Raw genomic sequence first — 14,033 nt, 5'->3', positions numbered from 1 at the left:
AGCTAGACACATGGTTATGGAAATCAGTAGTGTATTTGGGGCTGAAGATAGATGTAAGACTCATTCTACAAGAGATCGAAAGTGTTGTAACCCTTAATCGGATTATAGCTCAGAGGGAGAGGCAGACACGTAAACAGTTAACTGCAACGTAACAGGGGAGGTATAAGGAAGACACAAGCAATTCTGCTTTGACAAGACCTTGCATAGAGGTGATATCATAGTGGGTACAACCGATGGAAGAGGAGACAAAAGCGGGCCCGGCGAAAACAACATTTCGCATAGAAGGAAGAGCACTGCCAAAGAACCCAAGTAGTGAAACAAGAGATTACAAAGAAGAGTGAGTTCAGTTTGGCTGAAACACTAGGTGATTTGGATGAGTGGTGAGAAGATGAAGCAGGAGGGGAAGACTGGGGTCAGACTGTGAATGAATGATTGTGCTGGGCTTAGATATGGGTTTTATGTTGTGGGCAATGGGAAGCCAGCTAATCACAGCTGAGATACTTCAATAGGGAAACAGCTTTTTATTGCTTTTGAAGGGACATAAATTTAACAAGAGAGAATGCTCCAATAGAAAGAAACTAGGAGAAAAAAGAAGTGAAAAACTTGCTGCGACGTTGAGAGTGAGATAAAATGACGAGGGCCCTAAACGAAGGCAGTGGCAGAAGGTACAGATTCTGGAAGGTAGAATGGTCAGAATTTGGTTTCTGCTGTGGGTGTCCTCACTAATAAATACAAATTTGTTTTTAAGGGAGCGGGTCGTAACTCATTCCCTTTTGGTCTGTGTGAGGTCTGAAGTGGGAGTGGGCGCGTGGTTAGACCCGCCCCCAAAGAACGCGGGGAGCCCAAGGTCACATTCCTTCCCTGAGGGTAGACTCCCCGTTAGCAGCTCCCGCAGGTGCCCTGAGTCACTGTTGCACCTGCATTTATTTCAGTTCACCCGCTTGCTCTACCCGCTTCCGATTCCCTCACACACAGACAGGGATTGCTCAGAGTCTCAGAGTCAGCTTCCTGGGGAAGCAAGCCCATTACAGGTGCCTCAGGTCGTTTAGGTGATGATGCCCAGGACACACCTATATTTGAGTCTAGAGATCAACAGAGATGATATGGCTCAACAGAATTTTTTGGGACTAACTGGTGTGTGGAGACTGCTGAAACCACAGAAAGAGACAGGACCTCACTGAATGAAAGGCGACTGAAAATTTAATTCCTGGAGAACTCTGATGTTTAAGGAGTGGGTAGAGGAGCCATAAAAAGATAGAAAAAGATTAGTGAGGCGAGAGGACCAGAAGAGTGCACCATCATGAAGGACCGGGGAGTGGGGGCAGTTTTATGAACAAGATGGTCACGATATCAAATATGACAGAGATCAAGTAGAAAGAAAAAGGGAGAGGCCAAACAATCAGGCCATTACAAGCTCACTGGTGAGCTTTGTCAGTGCACATAACGGTGATGGGAGGAGCAGGAAGTGACAGAGAGGAGACGTCAGGCACACACCACTCTCCAAGCTGTGGCAGTGAGAGAGGCTGAGCTAGACAAACTGTGACAGGCAAGGGGCAACTTTTTTCTCCCTGGGATGAAGGAGACCCAAATATGTTCACAGTGGGTGGATAAAGGTCAGTGGAGAGAGAAAATTTTTAAATATATTAGCAAGAAGTGTTTTCATAGAGGAAGGTTCCAGAGAAGACTGGAGGGAATGGGATCAAAAGCACAGAGAAATAAAAGTATAACTCCTTAGGGTTGAAAGAAAAAGCAGGTAAGGAATAAAATACCATGGACCAGTGCTGTTCAATAAGGTAGCACAGCCTACACACGGCTACTGAGCACTGACTGACACGTGGATGGTCTGAACTGCGACATACTGCTAGCCCACTGGATTCCAAATACTCAGCACCAAAAAAAAAAAAAAAAAAAGATTACAGACTATCTCCATAACTTTTCTATATTGATTCTATTTTGACACTGAAATAGTAAAACTAATTTTGCCTGTTCCCTTTTACTTTTTAAAATGTGGCTACTAGAAAATTTAAAACTATACATGACTTTTGTCACATTCCTAGTGAACGGGTTGCAGGTGTGTATCAAGTGAGGTTACTTACTGTGGGGATGCAGATCTTGCTTAAAGGGTTTCCATCCAGGAGATACGATCCGTTAAATGTCACATATTCATCGTAATACTGAGGTGCTTGAGGGATAACACTACACAACAGTTTGCGTTTTTCTTCGATTTTTTTCCTTATGTGCAAGTATTCAAAATACGGATTTGCTCTCTCTGAACTGTACGGCTGGATCTCGTCTAGTTTCAGAGAGTCCACAATGGCTGCCAGAGACTGCTGAGTTTTCTCTTTTGCTTGCAGTAAAGAGGGACTTGCTTGCACAGGCTGAGGCACACGTGACACTTTCCTTTTCCGTGGGTGGTGAATCTGAGGATCATCCTCCTCAGTTAATCTTATTCTTCCTCTAGGAGATGAAGACTCAGTATCTTTGTCTGCTAATAGTGTACAGGTGGCAAGAATCTGTTTGCTTTGATTTGCTATTGTATTTGCTTTGTTTCTAGTCATCCTTTGAGGAATTTGGTTTTCAGTTTTATCATCTTCAGCACTTTCTTCTAATTCTACTTTAACTAAGTGTCCATATCTGTGCATTTCTGGTTGACCTGGTTGCTGTGAATGGTTTTCCAAACTCGATAAAGTACTCTGTTGTGATTCTTCATCTTCTATGGAAAGCAAACACTTTTCACTTTCAGGACAATGTTTTGGATTATCCTGTTCATTCAGGTTTCCTTTTGGCATCCCTGCATTCATTTCACATAAATCAGAATCACACTTATCATTCAAATGAGTCAAAACCAAACTCTCCAGTTTGTTTTCTTTTTCATGTGAAATAAGCTGAATATCAGAAGTGCTACTTTCAGCCTCATGGCCACTGGAAGACTTATACATCAGTTTGCTAAATGCATAATGTGTATTTGGCTGGGAAGAGGCATCACTTCCATTAAAGTCCTTTTCTGATGGTAATACAGGCAAAGTATTAGCTTTCTCAAAATTCGGTGCTGTTTCTTGAACAGTGCTTTCAGAGAACACTGGGACAAAGGCATCTGTCTTCTGAACATCTGTTAGGATAAAAGTATTCTCCATATCTTTTGGAGATTCATTATCAGTATCTAAAACAGAATTGATAATTTGAATTGCATTTTTCTGTTGTAAAATACCTGGCTCTTGATTGGCAACATATGACAAAGATCTATGCTTAGAAATAGATTCAGCATCTGAAAGTGATTGGCTGTGAAAAGAGCAAGGTTGCTGTGAAGGGAGAAAGGATGCTGGATCCTGAGCACAAGTGTTTCCTGGCAATTCAGTCTGGTGCAAGGATACAAAATCAATATTCTGTTCTTTCAATATTTTGTGTTCAGAGTTACAAAAACCCTGAACAGAGGAATCTTGATCAGATGTAGTAGAATTTGGGCAGATGAAGTCACTGGCGCTTAATGACTCCCGTCTATCAACAGGTATTTCCCATGATTTACTTTGGATCACACCAACCTGATTAGACGGCTCTAGATACACAGGACTGTCCATCAAAGTGCCCACTGCAGCAGTGCTCTTGATACCATTTGTATCAGCAGAAGTGTATTTGCTGTTTACAGATCTAGTTGGAGAGGCTGCAAAACTGGAATGTGTGTTAGATGCACTTGAAAGTTCTCTTTCAGGCACATCCGAGGGTACCTCAGGTTTGGGAGAAGGACAAGCATCTCTTGGCACAACTAAGCCATCTTGACTGCTTTCTTCTGATATTGTTTGGAAGTGTTTTGTATGTTCGCAAATGACAGATGGCATGCTACATCTTCGAACTTCTGCAGTTGGTCTCCCCTCATTTATAACTAGTTTAGCATCTTCTACCGAGGACGACCGGAGATGGGCTGTTGGAAGTCTGCTTGTATACGATGCTTTAATCCGCTCTGGTAGTTCAGTCAGGCTATCCGACTCCCTTTCATGAAGGGCAGGAGATTTGGCAATTGACAAAAACGGTGACTGGGAAAAGGACATTTGGGAATCTGAACCCTCTAACATAAAGTCTGAGTCATACTCCACTGGAAGCCTTGGGGTCGTCACTGTAGTATGGCAAGAATCTTCTGAGCTAGCCACCGAAATCATGGATACGGACCTGGAGCTGAGACCTGGCTTTTCACTTTCTGATCTAGGAGATCTGTTTAAGCTATTATCTGAAACAAAGGATGACTTGCCTAAATTCACTGTATTTTTGGTGTCGACAGATTGTGACCTGTTACTTACAGCATCTTTGCAACGTTTCTCCTTGGTATAAGCATCAGTCAACTCTGAACTCTTCGACCTAGTAAGTTCTTTATTTTTGGACTCAGCTGGTACATGCTTTGTTTTTTCTTTATCTTTTACTTTAAGTTCTAAACAATTACGATTTCTCAACCGTTCCTTTTCTTTTTGCTTAATCTTTTCCTTGTGTTTTCTGTGCCACTGCTCTATTTCTAGGTCTTTAAGGCTTAGCATCCGCTCAAAGCTGGTCTGCATTAAGTCATCATTCACTAGCCTCTTTTCTTTGGGTCGAGTATCTTTTGATGCTGGTGATGACTTAGGTTTAGGCTTATCTGCTTCGGGTTTTACTTTGAGTGAACTACTTAGTTGAACTTTATCCTTGTGTTTGTCTCGTTCTTTGTATCTGTCTATATCTTTATCTTTTTTGTCTTTTTCTTTTCCATCAGGAGTTCTCAAAGGCTCATCTTTTGTTTTTTCTTTAAGAGAGAAAGTTTTTTCATGTTGTGCTTTATTGCTATCTGCTATACTTGACCTCCTCTCTTCCTGGAACTGTTTGGAGTTAGTTATATTTACATTATCTCTAGATTTTTCCTTTTTATCTACCTCCCTATCTTTTTCTTTATTTTTGCTTTTTTCTGATTTAGTATACTCAGTATTATCTGATTGTTTTTTTTTTTCCATCAAGTGCTTCTCTTTGCTCTCTGCAGGATGTCTCTCTTTTTCAAGTTTTTCTTTGTCATGTTTCCTATCTATCTTTTCTCTACTTTTCTCTCTGTCATCAGTTTTTTTAATGGTAGTAATGCTTTTTATCTTCTCACCCTCTTTATGGCATTTTTCTGTGTGATGTGAATATAGCTTGTCTTTTTCTTTTATTCTGTCAACACATTCACTAGGATCTAACCTGTCTTTCTCTGACTTATGCTCATGTTTTATCTTCTTCTCTTTTTCAGAATTTTTTCTTTCAGCCTTCTCAACGTCCTTTTCTTTACTCTGAAACCGTTTCTCAGATTTTTCCTTACTTTCTTTCATATGCTTTTCTTGTTTTTCAATTTCTATTTCCTTTTCCACTGAATGTAACCCTACAGACTCTTCACTGGCACTTATACCTAAAGAACTGAATTCTGTTTCTTTATCAGTTGGTACATTCTCTCTCTCATCTTTCAAATCTCTTATTTTTTCCTCCCTAAAAGATTTCTCGCTTTCCTTTTTAATCTTTTCTCGTTCTTCTTTAAAGTTCCTCTCTTTGGAGACATGCTTTTCCTTGGTTGATTTATCATCTTTTATGTTTTTCTCCAACTTTGATTTTTTTTCTAATGTTAGGGACTCATGTTCCATACTTAAAAATAGATCTTCAGTTTCATCACTTTTAAAAAAATTCTCTTTCCAAAATTCTCTATCAAATTCCACACTCCGCTGAAGCTCTTTAGCACCATCCCTATTTTTGTATTTTTCCTTTTCACCTTCAATTTCTTTTTTATGCTTTTCTTTTTCCCTTTCTTTATGTTTTAATTTATGCTTTTTTAATGTTTTACCCTCTTTATCCATTTTTTTCAGCGTGCAATCTGAGTTTTCAAATGTTGGACTGTGATCTTCATCCTTTATTTTGGCATTTGACTTTTCACCAAATTCTAAGTGGAAATCTTTCTGATGTTTGTTTTTTTCTTTATGCTTACAAGATTTTACACTTGAACTTTCTGGCAAGAATTCAGATTCTATATTATCATACCGAACAAGATCAGGCTGTAATGACATTTCAGAACTTCCTGGTGATAAACATGTCTTAGAATGTTCTTGTTTTAGTGGTGTTGACTGCTTTTCACTGAGTCCACAAGAATGTTTGGGAGATTTACCAGTGGAAATATGAAATAAATGTAATGAAGTATCATCTTTTGGGCTAAAAGATTTCCTAAAATTCCCCTCCTCTCTGGTCTTTTCTGAACAATCTAGTGCAGTATTAACTGTCAAGTTTGTTACTCTGGTATTTTCTTTCCCCTCTTTTTCTTGCTTCAGCTCTTGGTTCTCTTTATTTTTGTTCTGGTTCTTTAATTTTCTTTTAACTTTGCCTTTCTGTTTGTGTTCATTTGAAACTCCATATTCCTTTCTGGTCTGTATATCAGAATTTGATGTTTCAGGGACAGAACATGGAGCAGAACACTTTTTGTTCTGAAGAATTTCTTCATCTGAACTTTCAGAACTTGAATACAAAACCCTAGATGGCTTTTGTTTTTTACTTTTAAATGATTTAGGATAGAAAGCTTTCTCCTGTTTTGCAAATAAGCTACTCTTTTCTACTTGAGTCTCGTTCTCTCTTCTCAGCTCTTTCCTAAGAATGCGCCTGCCATCGATCATCTTGTTTACTGCTTCCTCCTCGTCATCTTTGAACTCATACTCATCAAGGGCACATGGAAGAGCTGCTTTACTGGGAACTATTTGTTTACTTTCACAGATGAGAGAGTCTTTCTCTGTCTCAGAGTCAATATTTTCATCAACACTGGAAGGATTTACAGACCGAGCCTCTTCAGAATCTAGAATAAGAAAGGAAAATCTGCTGTCAGTCAAGAGACAACTGTCAGAAAAGTAAGACTGAGAGAAAAATATAGCATATACATCAAATATTTCAAACAATTCAGAGAAAAAAAATCATATTTATATGTAAATAATACAATAGCAATATGTAAGAACTCTGCTACAGTTTTGTGGAAAAGGCTTATAGAGAATCTGCTTCAGGGTGACACCCCGTGACACTTCTAAAAGCACACAATACACTGGATTTACAACACAGATACCAAAAAGATGTATCCAATATTAAAATGTATGTATAATATAATGAAGAGGCTCATAACTCAGGGGACTGGATTCAGGAAAACACTGGCTACTAATATAAAAAAAAAATTTTTTTTGGCTGTGCCATGCGGCATGTGGGATCTTAGTTCCCTGACCAGGGATGGAACCTGCCCGCGTCCCCTGAAGTGGAAGCACGGAGTCTTAATCACTGGACCACCAGGGAAGTCCCCTATAAAATTTTACATATATGTACATTTTCTTTTTTCCTGGAGAGAGAATATTTAAGTAGAATTCTTTGATGCAAAAAAGATTAACAATCACTAACTTAAAGGGTTTATAATTAAGTAAACATCACAGATGGTTTTATATGCTTCAGAATTTTATTAGTAAAAGCATAAGAGCAAATGATTCCCATAAAGGATAGAACTTGAATAAAGGTGAATGGTTTTAACTATACAAGATACATGACTATCTGCTTTACTATCCGTTAAAAAAAAAAAAAGAAGAAATATATCCCCCAATTACACAGTCAAGATTATAACAGATAAATTGAATAGATACATAATTAGAAAAAAACTATCTTATTCTTTAGTTTTTTTATTTATAGTTTATTTTCTTCCTAGTTGGGCATCTTTTCTTAGCTGAAATGTACATTGCATACATGGGGCCTCCAACTGAAAAGAAAACCCAGAGCTCTAATTAAAAGAAAACTGAGGCCTCTGACCAAAAGAGGAAAAAACCAAACTCATAAAAAGTAACTAGGGCTTCCCTGGTGGCGCAGTGGTTGAGAGTCCGCCTGCCGATGCAGGGGACGCGGGTTTGTGCCCCGGTCCGGGAAGATCCCACATGCCGCAGAGCGGCTGGGCCCGTGAGCCATGGCCGCTGAGCCTGCGCGTCCGGAGCCTGTGCTCCGCAAGGGGAGAGGCCACAACAGTGAGAGGCCCGCGTATGGCAAAAAACTAAAAAAAAAAAAAAAAAAAAAGTAACTAAACACTTTTTTGGCTAAGTATTTAATAATATTAAAGTTATAAATTTATTTTAATACATCAAGATTCCTCTAAAGTGATCTAGCTCCCAAATATTCTCTTTACATGGAAATTCAAATTCCAGAAGCATTTTAGAGTGTCTATAAGGTTTTGAGCACTGGATAGGAGCTATGGAGAGATCACAATCTTATTTTTGCAGAAGATGTGGTAATATTCTAAGACAATACTATTATTAAGTACCAATGAGTGACACGGTTATATTGACATGTGGTATAAAAAGGAACATTTTTGGAATTACAACTGCTTGTAAGCGTAACTCCATTCCCAGTTATCAATACTGCAATACAGAGTATCAAGCCATAGAACTTTTTGCTGCAAAAAAGGAACAGCTGTTTTGGAAGTAGTATTTATTCTGCTCCTTGATTAAATGAATACAAGAATAGGTACTGATATGACAGGTGTTATTTTGTCTTATTGGTGCCTTGTTTACAATTTGTTCTTGAGGACTGTTCTCCCCTTGCTGTTTTTAGGAACTTGACTTTTTAGGGTTTATATGTAAGTATTCTATTTATATTATTTCTCATTAGGTAAGTTTTACTGGAAATTGGGAATGGTTTTTTCCTTTGTATATCCCACAAAACCTTAATTCGACACTTAGAATCAATCTTAAGTAAATATTTATTATGCTCCTCCAGGCACAGAGTGCTAGGTGCTACGGGTGACATGATGAAAAGAACACAGTCCTGCGCTGTAACAGTTACACAACCTGATAGTTGCTAAAATGGCAGTGGGCACTAGGTCCAAAGGGTGCACTTGGGAAAGAGTCAGTATACTGGGAGAAGTGTAGGGAAGCAGGCTTCTCAAAGCAACAGCACTGAACTGAGGCAGGAAGGATGTATAGGAAGCTCAGGTAGGCTTTAACGGCATGAAAACAACTATTATGAAAATAAGGAGCTCAAACCACAGTATGTCCCATTTAATATATGGCTTTTTTTCATTGAACAGTTTTAGATATTTTCTTTTGAAGTTGCATTTTCTTTATTACTGTTTTTAAGGGCTGCATATTACATGGAGTTAATGTGTAATTATTTAAATGGATTCTCCTGAGGGGACATTCAGGTTGTCCTAATTATTTGATATTATACTTAATAATTTAGAAAAAACTTTTGTATAGCTTATCAGTTGAAAATAGCAGTATATAAATTTGTCTGTGTGTGTTTATGTAGGGAAAAAGAAATGAGAGAAATACATCAAAATAGTATCCATATTAAACTCTGGCCAGAGGAATTATGCCTTTTTATTTTTTTTCAAGTTTTGCTGTACTTTCCAAATTCCTAGCCTAACACATGTATTAGTTTTAACATCAGAAAAAATATTTTTAAAAACTACACTAATAGGTATAAAATGGTACCACTATTTGTTCGATTTTTTGATTACAGGTGTGGCTCATTTTTCCATGTGTTTGTATTTCTCCTGTGTTAACATCACTTTATAATTTCTTCATCCTATTTTCTTCTGGTCTTCTTCGCCTATGCATATTAATATATTACTTAAATTATACTACACACATACTCCTGTGTATGTTTCAATCACTATATCATAGTGCTTACCATTCTGAATATACATATTAAAGGTCAAATGCACATTCTCTGAGTTACACACATACGTGTACCTGAGAGATGTAAGGTTGTCATCTGTGCTCCTGATTCATCAACTGAAGGTAACTAAGCAATGCTCTCCAACACAGATATGTTTTTTTCCCCATAGTTCTTTTAAAGAGACTCCTACTTTTTTAAAAGGGAAAAATATAAGTTCTAAAGTGAATAAGTTAGCCTCATGGTACATGATATGTCCGTGATGAAGAGTGTGGAATTACCCCAGGGAAGGATAGCAGCCTGGCTCTGGTCACTGAGTTGCACCTGCCCAACAGGCTCACTCCTCTCTGCACGTGATTCTCAGCACCAGCAGCAACGACCCTGCATGGTTCTCATGAAGCTGGCTTAGTCTGTGACCCCAGCAAAGATACTACAATTCTGTGATGCCATTTCACTGTCAGACCAGGCTGAAACCCTTTTCTTCCCTAAGCAGTCCAAACCTTTTTGATGTACTTTACCCAGGACTATAGATCAAGCTGGTCTTGGAATTCTAGTGCAGTAGTAGCTTAAAAAAAAAAAGTTTGCTCTGCCTCCCTTAGGAGATGATTGCTTAGAGTAAGAAATTCACCTAGAATCCAAATCCTCAAATCCTTGTTCTCAAAATGGCCATGGTTATCATTATACTGCATTATTTTCTAATCTGTTGCAATCTTTTTAGTCTTTACTATCTATTTAGTCACTAAATTTGAACTCGTATTTAAAACATTTTACCAAATTATTTCTGATAAAAAGCTCCTTTAAAAAATGTTTATGTTTAGCCTCTCAACAATTTTATTTGGGAAACTAGGAAGAAAAGAGAAATAAGCAATCATTAAAACATTAAATTTTTCATTAAAACATTTTTCTTCTCCATGCGAAAATGCTAAATGAAACTTAATTGTTAAAAAACAAACACATTTGAAAGTTGCTCTGTACCTCTCAAGGCACTCTAAGATATTTGCAACTAACACTAGTGACATTTAAAGAATAGTTAAATGTTACTTGAGATCACAATTATCCTTAGGCTTGACTTTTCCCCTACTGAGGCTACCATAAATTTCCATCTTATCTTGTATGGAATCCAAAAGGAACAGATGTGACCAATGCAGGAAGATGACAGTATATAAAGTAAATCGCTTCTCCTTCAAAATCTCTCCAAAATAACCAGCATGCATTTGACGAAGCAATTATATTTCACATGCCTGACTAATAAGAAAATCAACAGATTCTGGGCTTTTAAAATAGTCTGATTATATTAATGATTACACATCTTCAGGAAACATAACTATATTCTACTAATGTCACATATACTTCGGGAGTGGGTGATGACAAAACAAAACTAAATACACCATGACCCTAAACTTAAAGAACTTATAGGCAAGTCCAAGTCTCTACTTTTCCTCTGAGATTCAACTGCCTAACCTGGAACTTCTTGGACTCCTTTCAACCACCCTAATTCAAGACTGAAAACATTCAACTCATTACTTTCTCTCCCACAACTGCTTCCTCTTGCTGCTAAAAGCCAATGTTTTCCCACCTGTGGCATGACAACAACCCACTTATGCAAAATAAAAACCTCAGAGTCTTTTGCAACTCTCTCAATTCCTCAGCTTCCAAATTCAACCATTCAAGTGTCACTCTCTGGACTATCTCTTACATCCATCTTCTCTCAATCCCCATGGCCACTGTCCCAGCTCAGGTCCTCACCAGTGCTTGCCTAGATCAGTTATCACCTGAAACCACAATGTGGCCAGCATTACAGATCATATCATGTTTCTTCCCATCTGAGGGTTCCTGCCTCTAGGATAAAAGACTTCCCCAAATCTGAAGCACTATCTCTTCTACTACTACCATCAACTATTAATACCATCAATTATCATCCCCATTTAAGAGACATGTAAACAGAGTAAGAGCTAATAAGTAGCTTGTCCAAGGTCACCTCACCATGAAGGGATATACCCTGGGGTGTCTTCATCCACCTTCAGAGCATGTTCTACACATAATCTCCCATCTTTCATTCCTTCTTGCTATACACATTTGCCATACCAGTGTATTACTTCCTATTCCCCAAACTTCTATGCACGTTTATGTAGATTCTCATCAGTTACTTTTTTAAAAAAACTGAAGTATAGTTGATTTACAATATTGTGTTAGTTTCAGGTAACTCAGTTTTATATATATATGTGTATATTTTTTTCCATCTTTTCCATTATAGGTAATTATAAGATACTGAATATAGTTCTGTGTGTAAATCCTTGTTGTTTATCTATTTTGAATATAGTAGTGTGTATCTGTTAATCTCAACCTCTAATCTACCCCACCCCCACTTTCCCCTTTGGTAACCATAAATTTGTGTTCTCTGTCTGTGAGTCTGTTTCTGTGTTGTAAATAAGCTCATTTGTATCATTTATTTTAGATTCCAAAGATTAAATATATTTGTCTTTACTCAGTTACTCTTTATTATTTTCCAACTACTTCACTAGAAGATATTTTAGATTATCGGTCAAGGAGAGGTGCAGTTCAAGAATTTATATTTTAGGAAGGGCATAGGGGTAGGAATCTGTTGTGGGGAGAAGGTTGGGTAGGAGACTTGTCTTGAGGCTACGTATTTACTTATGTTTATTTGGATTGATCTGGAAGGAGGTAAAGTTAACTTCTCACTTACCCTTGGGAACATCACTGGTTTGAAACCATTCCAAAAGATGTGTATATTTTATTGCTGCTGTTCTGATCACTGGGATTTGGGAGGTCAAAGATCGTTTCCCAGGAAAGTCAAGGGGCAAAGAGAAGGCTATCTGTTCTACAATATCCCCTATGCATTCCACCTATTCTAGATGAATACGTGCTTAAATACATGCACGCGCACGCACACACACACTTCAGCTTCTTGTAAACTTGTAAAAGTATACTACTTTATTAATAAGCACCTGTGTAAATTATAACACCTGGAGAATGAAAAACTTAGGTATTATCTATTTGTGGGACGGAGGATGGTAGGGATGGTAGTGCATTTACTGAGAATAAAAAGGCATGTTTATGGAATTTGGGAGTTCTTTGTGGGAAGGTAACCTCCAGTGAGGTAACTCTACTGTTCTGTTTTTCACTTATCCAACAGATACTTCAAATACAAGTCTGTGACTTATACTTAGGAACTTTTGTAATACCTAGCATGTGCAGATACTTAATCAATGTAGAATGAGTATACAACCAGAGGATTTCAGAACTGGATTAAGACGTCAAGAAATCAAGTTGGGGTGCTTATACTGGACAGACGGGAGGACTGTAGAAAGGAACAGAAACATGTAACACAAGTAGAAACTAACACACCACTGTAAAGCAATTATGCTCCACTGAAGACGTTAAAAAAAAAACCATGTAACACAAATTTATCCACTTTACAATTTTGTTTAACGTCCAAGTGCCACTGACTACTACCACTGTCTGACTCATTCATTGCTGACGTCTTCTTAAAGTCTGTACTTTGAAGAGGTGGCAACCACTTCACCCACACGGTATCAGTTCCCACAGCACTGGTCACGTGGAGATTAGGTCTGTCACTTGAACGGCTTTCAGCCACCCTTAGATTCTGTATAGCCTGCACTTTCACACCTTATGCACTAACACTTCCAATATTCTTCCTATACTGAGCTCATGCTTTTATACATCAGCTGCTGAACCTTTTTGAGTCAGCCAGAAATTTACTTTTAAACAATGGCACCATCTTTATATAGTGTGGTGTCTGTATAATTATTTGAGTACATATGTATTTTGTATTTTATGAAAATGGAAAAATTAGCCCCCTTCAGAAGCTGAAATAAAGACTGTTCAATTGTGAAGAAAAGGAAAATTAGAGAACCCATATAAATACTAGATATATATTAGAGTGTGTCACATTTTGAAAAGCAGTGATGAAAAATAAGGTTTAAAATTACGGGCAATATCAGCATGTAAAATATTTAGATAACTTATACAGAGTTTATGCCAATACTAAGTACTAGAAATTAGTTTCAAAAGGAGCCTAATGTTCACCTCTGTCTTGACAAAAATTAAGAAAATTGATCAGAACCATTAAAATAATCTCCTGCTCAACCTGTGGCTAAATCCCTTTGTAATCACCACAAGCAACTCTTCCTTTCCAGTATTAAAGTCAGTTTACCACTAAACTCATTGTAGGTTAACAAAGAAAATGTGAAATTGCGATAAGAAAAATACATGGAAAATAGTTTTCCTTAACTAAAATCATGGAGATGCAATGAGCAAAATCCAGACTTTGGGAAAAAATGCCAGGCACATGATTTTTTCAACAACAGAAGAATACAAGAACATAACAATGGAAGGGAATA

The 14,033-nt window shown here is 37.7% G+C and overlaps 1 protein-coding gene across 8 annotated transcripts in view; it reads right to left on the bottom strand.

The window, feature by feature from the left end:
* Positions 1 to 14,033, bottom strand: part of ANKRD12 (ankyrin repeat domain 12) — a 114,384-nt gene that overhangs the window by 15,734 nt on the left and 84,617 nt on the right. For all 8 annotated transcript variants that reach the window (XR_004345466.1, XM_032603248.1, XM_032603252.1 and 5 more), the window contains one exon: positions 2,097 to 6,811. Coding sequence is in view for 7 of the 8 variants with exons in the window: in XM_032603248.1 (XP_032459139.1) it covers positions 2,097 to 6,811 (4,715 nt within the window). In the remaining variant the exon portion in view is untranslated. The remainder of the gene's footprint in view (positions 1 to 2,096; positions 6,812 to 14,033) is intronic.

Source organism: Phocoena sinus, chromosome 14, assembly GCF_008692025.1.
Source record: "Phocoena sinus isolate mPhoSin1 chromosome 14, mPhoSin1.pri, whole genome shotgun sequence".
Classification (NCBI taxonomy): domain Eukaryota; kingdom Metazoa; phylum Chordata; class Mammalia; order Artiodactyla; family Phocoenidae; genus Phocoena; species Phocoena sinus.
This window is presented reverse-complemented; position numbering and strand designations above follow the sequence as displayed.